Source organism: Cynocephalus volans, chromosome 10 (genome assembly GCF_027409185.1).
Source record: "Cynocephalus volans isolate mCynVol1 chromosome 10, mCynVol1.pri, whole genome shotgun sequence".
Lineage (NCBI taxonomy): Eukaryota > Metazoa > Chordata > Mammalia > Dermoptera > Cynocephalidae > Cynocephalus > Cynocephalus volans.
This window is the reverse complement of record NC_084469.1, coordinates 34,691,010-34,709,027: the sequence shown is the minus strand read 5'-3', so window position 1 is coordinate 34,709,027 and position 18,018 is coordinate 34,691,010. Positions and strand designations below refer to the sequence as shown.

At 54.9% G+C, this 18,018-nt stretch overlaps 3 protein-coding genes across 4 annotated transcripts; all 3 read right to left on the bottom strand.

The window, feature by feature from the left end:
* Positions 1-225: 225 nt before the first annotated feature.
* Positions 226-2,010, bottom strand: TMEM95 (transmembrane protein 95). Of its 2 annotated transcripts, none has more exons than XM_063113215.1 (7): positions 1,842-2,010; positions 1,558-1,614; positions 1,305-1,385; positions 1,181-1,201; positions 923-1,027; positions 723-810; positions 226-583 (listed from the first exon to the last, which is right to left on the bottom strand). In XM_063113215.1, exons 1-7 carry the CDS (start codon positions 2,008-2,010, stop codon positions 550-552), a joined length of 555 nt encoding a protein of 184 aa, XP_062969285.1. In that variant the 3' UTR covers positions 226-549. The 2 variants fall into 2 exon arrangements, with proteins under 2 accessions (XP_062969285.1, XP_062969286.1); XM_063113216.1 differs by having other exon boundaries at positions 923-1,003.
* A 299-nt stretch (positions 2,011-2,309) lies between these two features.
* KCTD11 (potassium channel tetramerization domain containing 11) lies at positions 2,310-4,516 on the bottom strand. The gene has a single exon (XM_063111747.1). It carries the CDS (start codon positions 4,343-4,345, stop codon positions 3,647-3,649), a length of 699 nt encoding a protein of 232 aa, XP_062967817.1. The 5' UTR covers positions 4,346-4,516; the 3' UTR covers positions 2,310-3,646.
* A 1,374-nt stretch (positions 4,517-5,890) lies between these two features.
* Positions 5,891-17,449, bottom strand: ACAP1 (ArfGAP with coiled-coil, ankyrin repeat and PH domains 1). The gene is made up of 22 exons (XM_063111746.1): positions 17,397-17,449; positions 16,777-16,834; positions 13,470-13,589; positions 13,199-13,252; positions 13,044-13,102; positions 12,630-12,813; positions 12,453-12,497; positions 12,242-12,337; positions 12,096-12,170; positions 11,894-12,003; positions 10,305-10,356; positions 10,105-10,205; positions 9,670-9,793; positions 9,360-9,571; positions 8,698-8,767; positions 8,484-8,578; positions 8,211-8,380; positions 7,433-7,605; positions 6,853-6,962; positions 6,665-6,775; positions 6,282-6,331; positions 5,891-5,991 (listed from the first exon to the last, which is right to left on the bottom strand). Exons 1-22 carry the CDS (start codon positions 17,447-17,449, stop codon positions 5,891-5,893), a joined length of 2,223 nt encoding a protein of 740 aa, XP_062967816.1.
* Positions 17,450-18,018: the final 569 nt, after the last annotated feature.

The window sequence follows — 18,018 nt, the reverse complement described above, 5'->3', positions numbered from 1 at the left end:
TCCCCAGATGCAAGCAGATGCCAGGCAGGGGAGGACGCCATTGGAGAGCAGGTTTAGTCAAGCCCAAAAGAGGCCCAAGAGGGCTTCGCAGTTGTTAACACAATGGAAGGGTAGCATGCCAGCAGACTGACTGATGTGGTCTCACTCCAGAGGGAGGGAGTTCTCCAGAACACTCATTCCTGGATTCCCAATCAGTCACAGGAGAACACAGAGTAGCTTCTGGGGGAGACAGCCCTCGCTTCTGAGAACAGGCAGAAGGGGGTGTGGGAGTGGTGGGGCTGTGCGTAGGAGATTTTTTCCTTCTGTAGATATTTTCCTGGCATCGGTGACTGCCCTGTCGATTGGTTGAGTGCTGGAGGGGAGGAACTTTCCAGCTGTGGGTGCCTGGAGGCCATATGATGCTGGGATCATGGGGATGTCTAGGTTTTGGGGTCTAGAAGACTGAGCTTTTGGGGCTGGGACTAAGAGTTTGCTGATCCCCACCCCCAGGGGATGTGGAAGTTACGGGCACATCTCCTTAGAGCTGGGGCTGGGAGGTTGTCAGCATCTTCACAAGTCATTTTTTGCTTGGAGGTGGCGGGACCTGAGGGAAGACAGAAGATGGTAGACTGGGGAGAGTAAGGGAAGGGGGCTGGGAAGGATGGAGGGAGCATGGGCAGTGGAAATTACTGGGCGGGATAGGAGGCGGTGAGGCTGTTTCCTGCCCTTATGCCCCAACTCACTCCACCAGGAAGCTCAGGACACCCAGCAGCAGGACATTCCCGAAGACAGAGAGGAGCAGAATCCTGGCATCCCAAAGGTCGTGACTTCCTGCTGGGAACCCAGGAGGCAGTGAATGATCCTGGGGACCACATACCGACGCTGGGCGAGCCTAAGGGCTCAGGGATCTGGGTGGGGTGGGGCCAGGGTGGGGAGTAAGGACCTGGGAAGCAGCGTTTTCGGGGCCAGCAGGATACCTCGGTGCCCTCGCAGGTGGAGCAGTTGTACAGGATGGTGCTGCCCCCTGCAGGAGACAGCAGGAGCAGTGCCGGGGAGGAGGAAGCCCAGGCCTTCACGCTTCCAGAGTACCCAACTTCCCCGCCCCCAGCCCCTGCACCTCACCCCACTGCCAGGCTCTTCTCTGGTACCCTGGAGGCCCATGTCCCCCATATCCTTGTTACCCCTTTCCTTTTCTACTCACGGCAGGCGGGAGCACAGAGAGCTGAAAGGAAAGACAAGGAAGGGGTGGGGGTGGATGAGCTGCTCAGCCACACCCCATTGCCCAAGATCCTAGGCACCCCTTGATGTCTTCCCCCCATCAGTACCTTCCCTGGTGGACTCAGGGAGCTTGGTCTTTTGAAGCCATTGCCAATAGGAAGGGAGAGCGGAGAGAGACCCTTTGATCTCTGGGGAGGCAGAGAGCAGATCCATTGCCCCGGGTCTGAACAGTGCCAGCTCACCCCACCCCCTCTCTGATCAGACCTCCTGTCTCCACCTGCCCTCTGCCCTTCCCTGCCTCCCCACCCCCTCCTTGGTGTCCTCCCAAGCCCTTAGGTCTCGCCTTCCCCTTGACCTCACCCATGACCCTCAGGACTCTGTGAGTCTTCTCTGTGACTTTGTTCATAGACACCTCATCTGTGGAGACGGGCAAGGACCAGCAATTCCCTCGCCAGCCCAGAAGAAGGTTCTGGGGTCTCTCCTGACTTTCGGGGAACCAGAGCTCTCCCAAAGGAAGAGACAAGCATGTCCAGCGTGGGCTTTGGATTGAGGCAAGGGCTGAGGACATAGCTGGAAGTCACATGCTGCTCTCCTTGGGGTAGCAGGGTGACTTGCTGGGCCGGTCCCTGGATGTCTGCTCTTACCTAAGGCAAAGGCTGAGAAATTCTGGGAGGCCTCACATTCCTTCCACTGGGCCTTCATCTGGCTGCAGAGCCGAGTCAGGCGGCCTGACAAGTCGTGGGCTGGGAGGCGGCAGAAGACACAGGCCTGAGCAGCCGCCAGGAAAACCCCACCTAGTGCCAGAATCCACATCAGGCTCACTGAGGCGTGCGGTGGAAGCTGGCCCCACCAGGGCTGGGAAGGTCTTGAAAGGCTCTGTGACCCTAGGTTCCAGCTCTTTGCCTGGAGGTTCTAGAATGTTCTGGAGGTTCTAGAATGTTCCAGAACAGTGCCATAGCTCCATCCTTGGCTGGGATAAAGCTGGGGCCCAAGAAACAAGGGACCAGAAGACATCTCTAGTAGGAGATGCACAGAGAAAGCAAGGCTTCTGTTGCAAGAGGGATAGCGCCCCCAACCTGGCCCTCAGCAGCCTTTACAAGTTTGTGGTTCCAAAAGCAATTTTATTTTTCTTGTAAATCATGACCAGAGATAAATAATGAGTGATTCCCCCAGTGAAGAGGTACATGAGTATCCCATCCCTTCAGGGACACAGAAATCCCATCCCTTCGCATATCCTCCCCCATTCTCCGAAACTCTTCATCTCCTCTCTGCCCTGCACAGCCTTGGGCCTTCCCCAGCTATCTCCTAGCAACAGACCCATGGTTGCCTCAGCAACAGAGAGTTCCAGACAGGCTTCAGAGGCCCAGCTAAGCCCAGTGACTTCTCTTAACCTCTCACCAGGAAGATCCTAGTGACTCAAACCCCAACAGGCCCCGCCTGCCTACATAGTGATGTGTGCACATAAACACACACACACACACACACACACACACACACACACACCACACACACACACACACACACACACACCCTGTGACTAAGCTACTAATTCTCAATCACCTCACACACATACCACAGACACACCCCATGCCAGAAGTTTGCTGGGCAACCCCAAACAGGCCTGGACATGCAGAGATCACAGAAAGACCAGCACACAGACACGTAGCCAGCAACACAGGTGGGAATCAAGATGCCAGGTATCCATATGTCACTCAGACACACTAGCTGATGTGCACACACACATGAAGGAAATAAGGCTAGGACATAGAAAGATACCACACTCCCCGCCATGACCAGCTCCATCATCAATACGAGATCCTTTAAAACACTTGGAATTCCAAAGGGCTGCTCCAGCCCCATTGCTAATGGGGATTATCCTAGCTCCCTTATGCCAAACTAGGGAGGGGTGTGGGCTTTCTGTCTCCCTCAATAAGTGGCTTGGGACACCTCTTCCCATGTTCCAGAGTGTTCTTGCCTCTCATTGGTCAGACCAAGCCAAGCCACCCAGCTCCAGGAGGAGCAGCACGGTCCGGGAGACCATGTTAGAGCAATTCAAAGTCTCCCCTTTCCCCCAGACCTCAGAGCCCCTCCAGAGTTCTGCTAGGCCTACCCTGGGCAAAGAGGTGTTCCCTGTTTTTCAGACCCCTGAATACTGATCTCCAACCAAGGAGACACTGGAGGTCCCTAGCCTCAGGTAAGAACAAGCCAAGAGAACCTTTCCTGTCCCTCCCAGGATCAACACCCATCCAGACCCTCTGGAGCACTTATTAGCTCTACGTGTGCTCAGGTTTAGGAATTCTTGCCCACATCTGGGCTCCAGTCAGGCACAGTGGGACCCCTGACTCTCACAGCTCCTGCGGCAGAGCTAGAAAGAGGCTTCAAGGGAGGCTTTACCCCTTTAGCTATCCCATTCCCTCTCCTCCCCACAATTAAACTGAGGGCAGAATCCTCAGTGCCGGACAAAGCGCAGAGATCGGGAGTTGAGCAAGTCTTCAGGGTCAGGGAAGACGGAGTCTAGGCGGAAGCCGTGCTCCAGAGCCACCCGCAGCACCTCCTCCAGGAAGCTCGGCGTGCTCACCACCTCCCTCTGCTCTCCTGGCCCCCCAGTCCACAGTGGCTGCAGCCCCAGTCTGCCATACTCCACCTCAGGGAGTTCTGCAGGGCGGGGGGCCCACTCCAGATGGAAATGTGGGCTCCCCTCTGCCTTGTCCCCATTAGCCACACCAAATCGGGCACGTAAGGCACCCAGACACTCCGGGTCGGTGCAGAATAGATTGGCTCGGAAGGTGTCCACATGGACAGAGCTTAGCTCATAGTGGTGTGGGCCCTGGCGAGCAGAGAAGTGCACCAGGCGGGGGCTGACATCTACATCTGCATGGAGCAGGGCAGCTGTGGGTGCAGGGGTCCCCCGAGAGGCCTCCAGCTCCCGCAGGGCATCCAGGAGGGGCTGGATCTGGTAGAAGTCAGCCTCTGCCCTGAGAAGTGCTGTCTCTCCATACCCACGGGGCAGGTCCAGGCGGCCCAGCCGCAGGAAATTGAGGATGTGCCGGAAGGCCTTGCCATCACGATCGATGAAGTAGTGGCCACCTCCTTGGGGGTTGAGGTTGGGGGTCATGGGGGTGCCGGCCCTAAACATGGCCCCCAGCATGGAGTCTGGGAAGCGGGTCAAGGTCTCCAACGTGGTGGAATATAGTGTGCCCCCCACATTCAGGGTCACAGGGCCCCCAAAGGAGGGGGGCGAAGAGGACACAGGAGGAGGGGAAATTTTGGTGAGTACAGGAGACACCGAAAGAGAAGAAAAGGCAGAACTTCCTGGGTGTGTGCAGTTGGGTCGTAGGGTTCAAACTCTCCCGGCTGGAGGCACAAGTTGGAGTACAAAGCAGCAAGGTTTGGGGCTCACCCCAGCTACCTCGAAGGCGGCGGCGGTGGTGGTGGTGGCTGGCTTCAGGGCACAGAAATCCCTGAAAGGTTGAGGGAATAGATGAAAAGAGCAGAAGGCAGCCAGAGAGGGGAAGGGAGCTTTCGGTCAGCGATTCCTTCCCGTAGTCTTCAGACAGTGGATTTCCGAAATTCAACCAGCAGGTGACGGTGGCGAGCACAGGGTCGACTCTTTGAAGGGCCTGGATTCCGAGTCCCCGGACAAATAGCTGTCGCCGTGGGCGAGTCCACGCAGGGCTCCAGGGGCCAGTCAGAGGCCTGGCCTGGCTCGGCTCCGGGCGCGGGTCCCAGAGTTGGCCGGAGTCGATGGCGGAGCTGCCCTGTATCGGCTGGGGGGGCGATGATGCACGCTCAGTCCAAGCTGTGAGAATGCAAGGGCTCTAATGGAAGCAGCCGGGAGTCTCGGGACCCGGGCGCCGCCGCCTTCCCCGGGTGTCGCCGCAGCCGCTGAGGTCCTCTCCGCCCCCAGGAAGTGGCCTCAGGGCAGCGGCCGGGGGCCCTTTAAGAGACAGCCCCGCCCCCTGGCGCCCCGCCCCCGCAGGGTTCCCGCAGCTCTGGCGGAGGTGGGAGCGGAGCGTCGCGAACGCGAGAGACAGGGCCGACTGGCTGGGCCGGCGGAGGTGGGGTGACTCAGGCGCGTCGCCCCGGATGTGGCCGCGACGGCCCCGCCGCCCCCCAGGTGTGCCCGACCTCACGTATGCCGCTCGTCTGGGGCCCGAGTCTCCAATCCCTCCCCTCAACGAGCCCCTGCGGTCCCGAGCCGGGGGGCCGGTTCCCTCCCAGTGGCGCCGTGGGGAGCTCCCGAGGGGGCGGGTGCTGAGCCGCCGCATTCCGGGGATGCCTCCGGGCCGGGGGCGCCCGAGCGAGCTCTCTCCATCCCGGCGCGGTGCCAGCTCCGCCTAAAGGAAGGCCGGCTCCCACCCCACGCGGGCGGCCTCTCTCCGGCGGGAGGGGTCTGGCCACGTCGCCTGAGCCCGAGAGTCCCGCCTCACAGCCGCTAGGGCGCTAGGGCTGAGGCCGAAGCTGCCACCTCACTCTCTTGGGAGTCGCCTCTTGTGTGACTCGGTCTCCCAAGCGCTCCCCGCGCCCCGAGAGCCGCAGCACCCAACACCCTGCCGGGCCCGAAGGTGGCGCCCAGTAAATGAACTACGAGGGGAGGGCAAAGCACAGAAACTTTAATGGCGAAGGAGCCAGCGGTGGGGAGGGGAGGGGAGGGGAGGAGAGGGGCCGGGGGCGGGCCCCCAAAGGCGGGGGATCAAAGCGTGTGGAGGTCGTGACTGCGGCGGCTCAGCTTTTCCGGGTCGTCTGACGCCATGAGGGAGAAGTCGCGGAAGATGTCGAGATACGTCTCGTCTCCTGAGGGGGAGGGAGGAAGGGCTGCGGAGGCCGCGTCTGGGGCCCTATCGCGGAAGAGCGCGATTCGGCGGCCGGGCCAGCCCGGTGACAGCCCGCGCTCAGAGGAGCGCCTCGCCCTCGCCTGTTCCTTGCTCTGTTCCCAGGGCCTGGCACGTCGGATGCGCCCAATACATAGTTGTTGAATAAATAATGGAATTAATGCAGTTGGGCACGAGGGGGACAGGTCACCAGGGGCCAGAGTCCAGAGTTTCAGTGTTGGGCCTGAGGGGTGGGGTGGGTGGATACTTTACCTGCCTGGCCCTGAGCCGCTTCAGCCTCCCTCATCTTTGCCAATCGCAGCCTGAAGGGGAGGGAATTGACATGAATGACATTCTCCTCGCTCCCCCCTCCCCGACTTCCCACCCTTTGAACTGGGTTGTTTCATTCTTCTGCCTTCCAGGGTCTAGTGCTTAAAAGACGCCTGACAGCAATGCTGATGCAGGAATGACGCCCCTCAGGATGAACTCGCCATCCTCGGACCCTGCCTTCCTATGCCATGACCACACTTAGAGCATCCTTTCTCTCGCCGGGGTCCAGGCGCTGGCCCTTGCCCCTCCCTGGCTCCTGTCTCTGAGTCAGTACCGCCCAGAATGGATGGTCCAAGCACTAGCCCCGCCCCTTCAGGCATTCTCACAGCGTGACGATGTCAGCGTTGGCTGTTTCCATGGCGATGGTCAGAGGGTCCCTGCCTTCAGAGTCCCGAGCCCCAAGATCAGCCCCCCGTTTCAGGAAGAGGCAGGCAAGCCTGGAGAGGACAGACAGGTTCAGCTGCCCCTCCTCCGGAGCCTTCCTCCCCATGGCCATCAACCCTGCCGCCCCTACCCGGTGTGGCCAAGAATGGTTGCATGGTGGAGAGGGCCCCGGCCTGCACTGTCCGCTTGGTTCACATTCGCTCCGTTCTGGAGGAGAAACTCACAGGCCAGAAGAGAATTCTGCATGGAGAAGTCGAGAAGGAGGATTGAGGATGGCATCTTGGGAGGTGGATTTCAAGATGTTTTAGGGTGGGGGTCAGTTCAGAGGGTGGGATATGGTAATCAGGAGTGTGGGGGGCAGTACAGATAAGTGTCAGGCTTGGCTCTAGCTCTTCACATGCATTCATATGTTAAATCCATAGTACAACCTTATCAGGTATGTTATCCCTATTTTACAGATGAGGAGATTGGGGCACAGACAGGTTAATTTGTTCAGTCTCCTGTAAGTGTTGAGAACCTGGATTCAAACAAGTTCTCTGCCTCCAAATCACACGCTCTTAGAAACCAGTTTATATTGCTTCCTACAGAGTAGGGATGTCCCAGGGAGCAGATGTGGGGGAGGAGGAGTTAAGGGCTGGGCCCAAATTCAGAAGTAGGAGCCAGAGAGGGGGAGCCTTAGGGTGGGGTGGGGAAGTTGGCAAGGCTCTCACAGCAGCTGTGGCCTGAATCAGTGGTGTGGCATTCTCCTGACTCCCATTGACCCAGTTGACATCAGCCCCATGGGCAAGAGCATCTGCCATGGTGGGAAGGGATGGAGGATGCCCAGCGGCTCGAAACAGCAGGGCACCAGGGTGCAGGCTTCCCAGGTCATCAGACGGAGGCTCTGTTGGGGGGATTTAGTTCTGTTAGTGGGAATCAGCTCTGAGTCGGGAAGAAAACCCTCAACACAGTCCCCTGATACTGTAATGGGAAAGGTCACTTCTAAATTTGGGGGAAGCCTTTGTGACTTGGGACTGTGGTGGGAGATGGAGTGATGTGGGCGTGGGTATGTGTAAATGGCTGTAAGTATGCAGGGCCCATGGGTGTAGGGGATAGACTGCATCATTGACCTCATCCTGTCCAACCAACCTGACTGGCTGGATGTTACAGGTGAGCTGACTGTCCCTGACACTCAGCCTCAGCTCTTGACTCTCTCTGCTCCAGCCAAACTCACACCCTTCTTAGGCCTTTGGAGATCCCAGGATCATTCCCACTCCTGCCTTTTCTCACGCTGTGACACCCCTTATGTAGCCCTCCCTGCTTACTCCCAGCCCCAGGCTCCTCCCCATTCTTAGTGCCCCCCACCACTGTAATCCCCTGAAACTGTAGTCTGGTCCCTCCAGCATTCTCAAGGCGAAGGCCTGGGCCTCATACTCTGCCTCCCTGTGGGGCCGGGCACAGTGCTGAGCACACAGCGCACACTCAGTGAATGCCCAACCAACCCTATACCTGGCTTGGATTTGAAGCTCCCTGGCCGGGGCCTGACGGAAGGCTTTGGGGGCACAGGAGGCTGCCCCCTTGGGGGACCCCGGCCACCTCTTCGCCCTCGAATCTCAGGAAGTTTGGTCAAGAACTTCTTCTCCACGTATTTGGCATGAATCCAGGCCTCCTTCTCCTGTCTGGGGAAGGGGGAGAAGGGAACAATCTTCTCTCTTCCCATCCCAGGTGCCCCTACCTTTCCCCCCAGGGAGGGGAGCCCAGGCACCTCCACCCCAACCTCACCGGGAGCAGCTGGGCCCTGGCTTCTTCACCGCCATGGCCTCCACACGGGCTTCATAGATCCGGTTGATGACGACATTTCCAAGCTCGCACATAAGCTTCGGGAGGCCCAGGCAGAGGCAGAGACAGACAGGTAGGGTAGCGGGTGAGTGTCTGAGCCCTCAGGGTTCTTCAGTGCTTTGTCCTCACCCCCAGTCTTCACAATATGCCAAGTTACCTTCACTAGTTCCGGCTCCCACGAGTCAAGGGTCAGAGACCGGACTTTGGAGAAATGAACACCAAGGCTCCTGGGGGGCCAGAGGAAGAGTCAGGCCCTCTGTGGGGCAGTGGTCTGGGGAGGCTCATGCTGAGGGGTTGGGCAAGGAGGCTGGGCAGCTGGGGCCATGGAGCCTTTACCTGTTCTGGCTGGATCCTGCCTGCTCACCGTTCCTTCTCCCTTTCTGTGTTTCATTTGAAGGCCCTCATCCTCTCCAGCCACCTCTCTTCTCTCATGACACTTTGGCCTGGACCACTCTTCCCATGCCATCCCTTTCCCTCCTTCCACCTGACTGACTGAGGGTGAGGGTCTTATAGACTTACTAAGGCCCCACAGCCTCTCCTCTCTTTGGTCTTCATTACCTGCCCCTGCCCTCCCAGCAGTCCTGACCCCACACTTCCTCCAGTCAAGCCAATAAACTCTTCTGTGTGTCTCCCAACCCTGACCAGACTACCTTGTGCCCCAGAGGCTCAGCCCAAGCCTAGTTCCCAGTGACAGAGCCAGAATCTAGGAGAGGAAGCCAGGGCAGGGCAGGAGGAGAGAGGCCTGTGATGGGCTCTATCTTGGGGGCTGCATTGCAGCCTGAAGGAGCAGGGCCCATGCTTGGGGCCTCGGGGAGTGACCTGTGGATGCCGGAGCACTGAATGCAGAGGGTAACACCAAGGTTGATGCTGGCCCACTCCGGAGCTGGCTCCCGGCAGTCGCAGCACTGAGCATTGCCATCCACACTCTGCACCTGGGCAGCCACATGCCCAACTCCCCCAGGCTCCCTTCCCCTGGCCATCCCGCCACAGCCCAGGGTGGCAGCAGAGCCTATGGCCAGGTGTCCTGAGACCTGGGGGAGACAGAGGAAGAAAGGGTGGCCAGGGGACCTAGGGTAAGGGGTACCCATCTCGCAGGGCAGCCTGGCCCTACATCCGCATGTTAAAGTACCTGGCCTGGCCCCCGGGGGCTGTCATCAAGGCGAGCTTGGCTGAAGGCAGAGGCGATACTACTCTGCACAGCACTGACCCACAGCTGCAGGAGGCGCTCTGAGTCAGCCTGGAGGAGACAGGACCTGGGCAGGAGGGGTGGGGAGATGGGGGTGGGGTCTGAGGCCTGGGAAGCAGCATGGCAAGTTGACAGGCTGACATTCAGCCAGTATTTCACTGGTTCCAGTCGTATTGAAATACTTCTGTACCAACTCACAATATCCTCCTAAATATCCCCCATCACCATGTACCCTTCCCCCAGATTGCTCCCCCAATCCAGCCACCAAAGGGTTAAGGCCTGGAGCTGCATGGAGGGCCTCCATTGTGACTGGTCCTGCCTTTCTACGTGGTAAATGTTTAGAGATATTAGAGTATCACCCCTGGGGATTGCACTCACTTGCTGGTGGACACCACTTCAAAGCAGAACCGCCTTTCCAAGTCAGGACAGAGTTTCACTGTGCAGAGACGAAGGTCATCCACCACCACAGTCAGAGGGTCCTGGCAGGAGAAGGTGATAAGGGGGTAGCCATCCAGCCAGCCACAGGCAAAGGCTGAGTGTTCCTGGGGCCCAGGCATCCAGGACCTGGGCCTACCCACCTTGTACTTCTTCTGATAAACCAGTTGGTTGCTCTGAATGGTGAACCAGCGTCTGCAAGAGATGGAAATAGTTATGGGCGGCATGGGCTCAGGATGAGGCTCAGGACAGGGACAAAGGGAAGGTGTGACTTTTGCCCCATAGGATCTGGTTGAGAGGAGAGAGACCTAGGCTGACCATCCCATGAAACATTCCAGAGAAGGGTGGACTGTTGAACAGATTGACAGACTGGGACATCTAAGGGGTGCTAGTCACATCTTAGACAACCAAGATTTGATATATTTTTGAAGACAAGTTTCCAGCAGATGGCAGTAAAATGCTTTTCCTAATAAAATAAGTCTATTGCTATCATAGCTGCTGGCCAGTACAGGGATCAAACCCTGGACCTTGGGGTTATCAGCACCATGCTCTAACCAACTGAGCTAACTGGCCAGCCCTTTTTTAAAAAAAAACTGGTGCATTTCTATTTATTTTTTATTTGGCAGCTGGCCAGTATGGGGATCTGAACCCTTGATCTTGGTGTTACAACACCATGCTCTAACCAACTGAGCTAACTGGCCAGCTTCCTATAATTTTTGACAAGTAGAAGCATCTTGGGGAAGGGGCTCCATTTTCTTTCTTTCTTTTTTTTTTTTTTGTGGCTGGCTGGTACAGTGATCTGAACCTGTGACCTTGGTGTTACATGGCTGAGCTCTAACTGACTATTTTCTAATTTGCACAAAGATTCCATATGGGCTAACAGTGCCCTTGAAAGGCTAAGAGTCAAGTCAGAGCATGTCATCATCCTGCTGCTGACCCTGTGGTGGCTCCTCATTTCCCTCAGAGTAGATCCCAAGTCCCTACAAAAAGTCTCCAAGGCCTTGTAATTATTCACACCCCCATGAGTTCCAACTTCATCTCCTACTACTTCCTCCTCCCTCACTCCACCCAGATGCATGGTTCCCCTCTGTTCTTCAGACACCCCAGGTATCTAAGGGCCTTGGTGCTGGCTCTTCCTCCTGCCTAGAACATTCTTCCCCCAGATATCTTTCAAGCCTGCTCAGAAGTTGCCTTCTCATAAGGTATACCCTGACCCAATATTTACTTATTTATTTTTATTTTTTTTTAAATTTCTTTTTTTTTTGGCAGCTGGCTGGTATGGGAATCCAAACCCTTGACCTTAGTGTTATCAGCACTATGCTCTAACCAAGTGAGCTTACTGGCCAGCCGCCTGACCCACTATTTAAAATTGCAATTCCAGGCTGGCCCGTGGCTCACTTGGGAGAGTGTGGTGCTGACAACACCAGGTCAAGGGTTAAGATCCCCTTACCGGTCATCTTCTAAAAAAAATTAAAAAATAAAAAATAAAATAAAATTGCAATCCTTACTCAGCTCTCCACATCTCTTGCTTTATTATTTTTCTCCTATAATATTACTACCTTCTAACACAACACATAATTAGTTATTTTGCCCATTATCTGTCTTTGCTGAGGGAATGTAAACTCTACAAAGGCAGAGGGAGTTGTCTGTTTTTCCTTGCTGTGTTTAGCACACTCTAACCACTCAAAAATATTTAGTGGGGAGAGTTTGGTTGATTGGGGTGTCTTCTCACCTGCTCCAGGTCTTAAATGCGTTGCTGGCCCGTTTGAAGAGATGTCCTTCCATGACTAGGCCACCAGGCCCCTCCCTCAGGCTCGGCTCTGGCTCCTCCCCACCCAGCTCCTGGGAGCATGAGAGGGTCAAAGGGCAATTAAGGTGGGCAGAGACCAAAGCCACAGGCCTGTCTGCCTCCTGCCCACAGTCCCAGACCTCACCTTCTGTTTCAGCAGCACGTGTCTCTGCTCCATGTCCCTCTTCTCTCGTGCTGAATTCAAGACCAGCTGGTGCAACTGGGCATAGGAGGGACATCTCAGAATCCCCTAACCCCCCTCCACCATCTGCCTGTCCCCTGGAGCCCTACCTGGGCACCCAGCTCCTTGCGATACTGGGCCAGCCGGCTCAGCTCCTCGTGGCCCTGCTGGAAATGGGTAGCCTGGGCTTCCACCAAACGCAGCACCTGGGGGACAAGGCAGGCAGGGGGCAGAGCTCAGGAAGGACCCCTCTCGCTGTCTTCCTTTCTGTTCTCTGTCAGCAGGCTCCTTTCCACCTAACCCTCGCCCACCACAACTCACAAACTCCATGATGTCAAACTTCCTCTTGTCCTCAATCACATTGATCTGAGGGCCCAAAAAGACCTCAGGTCAGTCTTGAAAACACAGCACTCCCTCCCACTGCACACCAGGGACTCCCCAGCCTCAAGGTGACACCTGAGGCTATGGTGCCCCAGGAGGACAGAGTGGGACAGGCACCTGCAGGGCATAATCCAATGCCCGTCCCCGGTACCCAGCTCGAGCAGCCCTCAAAGCAGCTCCTGCCTCTTCTGCCTCCTGAGCCCGGCGCCTTGGGACCTCTGCGTTGTGGGTAAGAGCAGCCTCCAGGCTCTCAGCCCCCCGCCAGAAATCCCGGCGAGCCTCTCGGAAACCCCGGAGACCTCTGGGGGTGGGGAGATAACACAGGATCACGGATCACTCCACCTGCCCCCAACAGAGAATTCCCAGGAGAAGGCCCACCGATCCAAGGGGATCCTTGGGATGGAGGGATAGAAGTCAGGCAACCAAAAACCCCCAATCTCATAACTTCTTCATTTGGGGAGGCCCTGTGGTAATGGGAAGAGGGCAGAAGGGCTGGTTTCTGGGAAATAAGGCCCCTCCCTTCCATCTCACTCTTTGACCAGCGTCTGGATTTGCTGCTGCAGTGTGTGTTGGGTGGCATCTAGAAACTCCTGGGGGAAGCAGAAATTGGCAAGTGGGGGTCAGGACAGCAGACAACCTTGCCTCCTGCCCCCTCCAACCGCCCAGTCCTACCTTCCCCCACTTACCGCGTGGCTGTCCAGCTTGTGGTTCAGGCTCACGGTGAATTTGTCCAGACACTCCTAGGCAAGAAGAGAAACAGAGCACCAGGCATGGGCGGGGGTGGGGTGGGGTGGGTAGGAGACTCCCAGCTCTAGACCCAGCCTGCTTTGGCTGTCTTGGATAGCAGCCCCAGCCCTGCTCTGACCAGGGACCTGCAGACCCCAGGCCAGCCCTGCTCTTCCACAGCATCTCCTCACCCCAGACCCCATCCCACCCTGGTTCAGACCTTCCACATACCGCCATCATGGGCTCTGGTGGACCCAGGCGGGCCAGATCACAAATGCCAACAATGAAGGCACGGCTGGCAGCAAGGTAATGGCGCCCACTTTCCAGGAGGCCAGTGCCCAGCTTGAGGAGCTGGGAAAGAATGAGGGCAATAGGGAGTTGTGCTGTCAGCCACCACACCAGTGATGCCCCCCACTCCTGCCCCACTTCCTCCCCTCTTGCCCAGGGCTGTGCTCCCCCTTTCTGGCCTGGTTTCATCTAACCATCCCTACAGCCCGGTCCAGCTCTCCCTGTTTCTAACACACACCTGGTGTGTTCTCACCTGTGATTCTTCGCTCCCTCTGCCCTGTGCCTGAAACAAAATTCCTGCCCATTCCTCCTCAAGCCAAAGCCACTGTCAACTTTACCACCAAAATGTCTTTCCCTGCCCTGCCCACCTTCTTGGATCCAGAGCTCCCCAGAAACTCCGTCCTCCTGCACTGTCTGGTTCACAGGATGAATTCTGTACATGGATGGTATTAAAATCTACAGTATTTGCCATCTGGAGTTTTCCCATTCTGTGTTCATAGAACATTCCCTCATAGATATTAATTGTTCTAGGCCACAGGGTCAGGGCCAAGATGGGATGCTAGGTGCTCCTGGGGCCCATCCTATCTGGTTCCCTCAGTTGACAAACAAAGAGACTTGATAAACCAGGGGGCAGTGGCTGGCCTGGGGAGGGTCTCTCTGGAAGAACTAGGTGGCTGAGACAGACCCAAAATCTGTCTCCTGACCCCTAGACCTCATTACCTGCAGGGCTACAACTACACTGCCCCTGGGGCAATACCACTTGGCTCTGGCCTGAATCCCCATATCTGAAATGGAGTAAGTACGGAGCCCTTCAGGTGGGCCCAGGGTGGCAGGAGACCACCAGGAGGGTTCCTGAGGAAACCCAGGGCAGCAGAAGCTCAGAAAGTGTGGGCTACATAGGTGTTCAGTGCAGTTTCATCGAACAGAAAAACATTTTGGAGTGCTTGTGGAGGCTTCAGGGAAATACAGCTTGACTTGAAGGTGGCTGGCAAGATCAGTAATAGCCAGGAAACTGACTAAGATGAAATCTTATCAGACATCACCATAGGGTGTCTGTGACAAGGGACAAGGATGCTCACAATGTGCTGTGTGGATCTGGGGAGCTGAGTGTTTAGTTTTTTCCTTATCTACCCCAGTCCCTCCCTTATGGGAATAGAGGACTTCTATAAGACTGAACCAGTAACAGGTACACCCATACAATAGAACAGTACTCAGCAATGAAAAGGAATGAACTATCCATATGTGCAACAAGTTGTATAAACTTCAAGGGCATTATTCTGAGTGAAAAAAAAAGGCAATCTTGAAAGGCTGCATTTATATGGCATTCTAGAAATGACAGAAGTGTGGAGATGAAGAACAAATCAGTGGTTGCTCTGGATTAGAGAAGAGGGTGGGATCACTACAAAGGATAGCAAAAGGAGTTCCTTTGTGGTGACAGAAATTTTATATCTTGAATGTGGTGGTAGTTATACAAATCTATATGTCATAAAGTGCCATAGTATTATACACAAAGACATACCTCCCCCACCAAAAAAAGAGTATATGCAAAATATAAAATCAGAGTAAAGTCTATAGACTTTATTGTTAATTGTACTGTGCCAATACTAATTTCCTGGTTTTAAACAGAAAAAAAAAATTAATTTCCTCATTTTGATAATGTACTAGAGTTGTACAAGATATCACCATTGGGGGAAGCTGATGATGGGTACATGGATCCTCTCCTTACTATTCTTGAGAGTCTATGATAAACTAAAAAAAAAAAAGTTTAATTAGAAAAAAATATAAGATGGTCACCTACTAGCTTTCAGGCCCTGGCATAGGCACTGGGGACTGAGCCAAAATAAGACATAGAAGTCTCTCATGGAGCTTACATTCTAGTGGGGAAAAATAAATAAGAAAAAACTGGCAAGTGTGATGGACACACACTAAGGCGACCCCAAACGATACACATCCTTGTATAATACCCAACCCTTGAGTGTGAGCAAGACCTGTGACTTGCTTCTAACCAATGGAATACAGAAAAGGCAGTGGGATGGCAGCCCCATGGTTAGGGTACACCATGTGGCAGAGCTGATGGACATCACTCCTGTGGTTATATCGCAAGATACAGATGGTCCCCCACTTACAGTTTTTCAACTTTGTGATGGGTTTGTTGGGGTATGAAATGCATTTTCAACTTAAGGATATTTTTAGCTTAAGATGGGTTTATTGAGATTTGACCCCATTGTTAAATCAAGGAGCGTTTGTATGTTGGCTTTGTCTTGCTAGCATGTACAAGAGTTTCCTGCTGATCTTGAAGAAGGTAAAGAGACATGGCAGAAGAAGCAAGCTTCTATGATGTGAAGTGCCTATGGAGAGGGCTCCGTGGCAGGGAACTGTGGGCGGCCTCTAGGAGATAAGGGCCTCAGTTCCACAACAGCATTTTGAATTTTGAAAAAACTGAATTTTGCCAACAATCTCGTGTGCTGGAAAGAAAACCCTGAGCCTCAGATGAGACTGCAACTTTAGTCAAGATTTTGCAGACTAGGAGACCCTGAACAGAGGAGCAGCTGAGCCATGCCCAGATTCCTGACCCACAGAAATTATGATTAACAAATGTGTACTGTTTTAAGCTGCTAAATTTGTGGTAACTTGTTACACAGCAGTAGAAAACTAGTACTCATACAGCAGGTAAATATATATAACGTGTTAGACAGAGGTACATCCTATAGAGAAAAATAAAGCAGAGTAAGGGATATGGGAGAGTTGTGTGTGTGTGTGTGTGTGTGTGTGTGTGTGTGTGTGTGTGTGTGACGTGCATGCATGTGCTATTTTATAAAGAGTGGCCAGTGTGTGTGTGTGTGTGCGCGCGTGTGTGACGTGCATGCATGTGCTATTTTATAAAGAGTGGCCAGGAAGGGCCTTACTGTCTTATGTTGAAATGTTTCACTGGTTTGTCTTCCACAGTTAGTCTGTGGGCCCCATGGGGCCAGAAATGGTCTTGTTCTCCTTGAATGCCCAGTGCCTAGTACAATGCAGAGGGGCTCAAGATCTGAACGAGTAAGTCCACACGTGAGTCTTGTTTTCCAAGATTCTGAGCTCCTTGAGAGCACAGACCACCTTTTTTGCTTCTTGTAGTCCCCTAAATATCAACCCTACACTGTTAGCATTCAATCATTCCTGGAACTCATTCTCTGTCTCCGCCTTTCTCCCTGGCCCCGTACCCTTCATCCTAATCTGCCCCTGGGTCACCTCTCCACGTCAGGGTCACCTTTTCCAGACGGGTCTCCAATTCTGACACTTCGGCTTCCACCAGCTCAATAGAGGCTCTGGGAAAGGAGGGACGGGGTCACGCAAACAGAGCTTGGGTCCATTGGGTCTGTCTGCTTCAGCAGGGTCAGGTTTGGGGTCGTGGGGTGGTGGGTACAACAGACAGAAAGCAGCTGGGTTGAGAAGGTCTGCCCACCTGCCCTGTCTTGCTTGCTCACTCTGCACAATCTGTGAGCTACTACAGCCCAGGCCAGAGCAGGAAGGGTAGAAGGAAGGTGGATGTGGTGAGGGCAGGAAGTTGCTAACCACCCCAGAGTAGGTGCTGGGGGAGGGGAACGGGTCTCCGTGGAGGGAATGCCAGCCCTTAGGCATGACAGAGAGACTGGAGAGGCCAGGACGTGCATGCAGGGGCTGGAGAGCATCGGAGTACCCTGGGTTGACAGCAGAGGTGACACTTAGGCCCACAAGCTCGCTCTAGTCCCTTCAAGGCCTACTCCCTGGAAGGAGATCTAGCCCGGGGAAAGGTGTTTGTGTGTGTACGTGTGCGTGTGCGTTTGAGTGTGTGATGTTGGGGGTGTTGGGCCTTCCCCGCCTCAGGCCCCCAGACCTGCACACACTTACCGGAAACGGGGTGAATCCTTGAGACACTCCTCAAAATCCAGCTTGACCGTCATCTCAGCTTGACCGCTGCGGAGGCCAGGCAGGTGGGGATGCAGGGGGAGGCACTCCCTGCCCCAGGAGGGGTGATGATGAGGAAGGAGGAGAGGGTCCTCTGCTGGGTAGGGCCTCGGGGGGGGGGTCACGATTCTTTCCCCAAGGGGAAGGGGTATCTTAGGAGGAGCTCTCACCCCACACTTCCAGGCAGTGCTGGGAGGGGCAGGGGCGGGGCCTGGGCGGGGGGTGGGTGGGGCCTGAGATCAAAGAAGCCACAGCCCTGCCCTCAGAGACTGTCTGCTGTCACCTTCCTCCTAGGGGCCCTAGTCTCTCTCTGCTCCTTTCTCCTTTAGTGGTTGAGTTTTGGGGGCCTGGCAGATCTAGGTTCAGATCCTGGTTCTGTCACTTACAGGTGTATGACCTTGGGAAAGCTCTCTGATTCCTGTTTTCTCATCTGGAAGATGCGATGATAACCTGTACCCCTAATGTTGTTGTAAGAATTAAGGAAGATTAAAAAAAAAGAAAAAAAAAAAGAATTAAGGAAGAAGATACCAGTAAATTTATGGTTAACTAGATGGACTGCATCAGT

Coding starts and splice junctions, on each gene's coding strand:
- TMEM95 (XM_063113215.1), bottom strand. CDS start 2,010: ATGTGGATTCTGGCACTAGGTGGGGTTTTCCTGGCGGCTGCTCAGGCC. Junction 1,386..1,557: donor CAGAGTCCTGAGGGTCATGG/GTGAGGTCAAGG, acceptor CTGCCTCCCCAG/AGATCAAAGGGTCTCTCTCC. Junction 584..722: donor GTCCTGAGCTTCCTGGTGGA/GTGAGTTGGGGC, acceptor GTCTTCCCTCAG/GTCCCGCCACCTCCAAGCAA.
- KCTD11 (XM_063111747.1), bottom strand. CDS start 4,345: ATGCTGGGGGCCATGTTTAGGGCCGGCACCCCCATGACCCCCAACCTC.
- ACAP1 (XM_063111746.1), bottom strand. CDS start 17,449: ATGACGGTCAAGCTGGATTTTGAGGAGTGTCTCAAGGATTCACCCCGT. Junction 12,338..12,452: donor AGTTTGACATCATGGAGTTT/GTGAGTTGTGGT, acceptor CTTGTCCCCCAG/GTGCTGCGTTTGGTGGAAGC. Junction 10,206..10,304: donor TTTATCAGAAGAAGTACAAG/GTGGGTAGGCCC, acceptor TTCTCCTGCCAG/GACCCTCTGACTGTGGTGGT.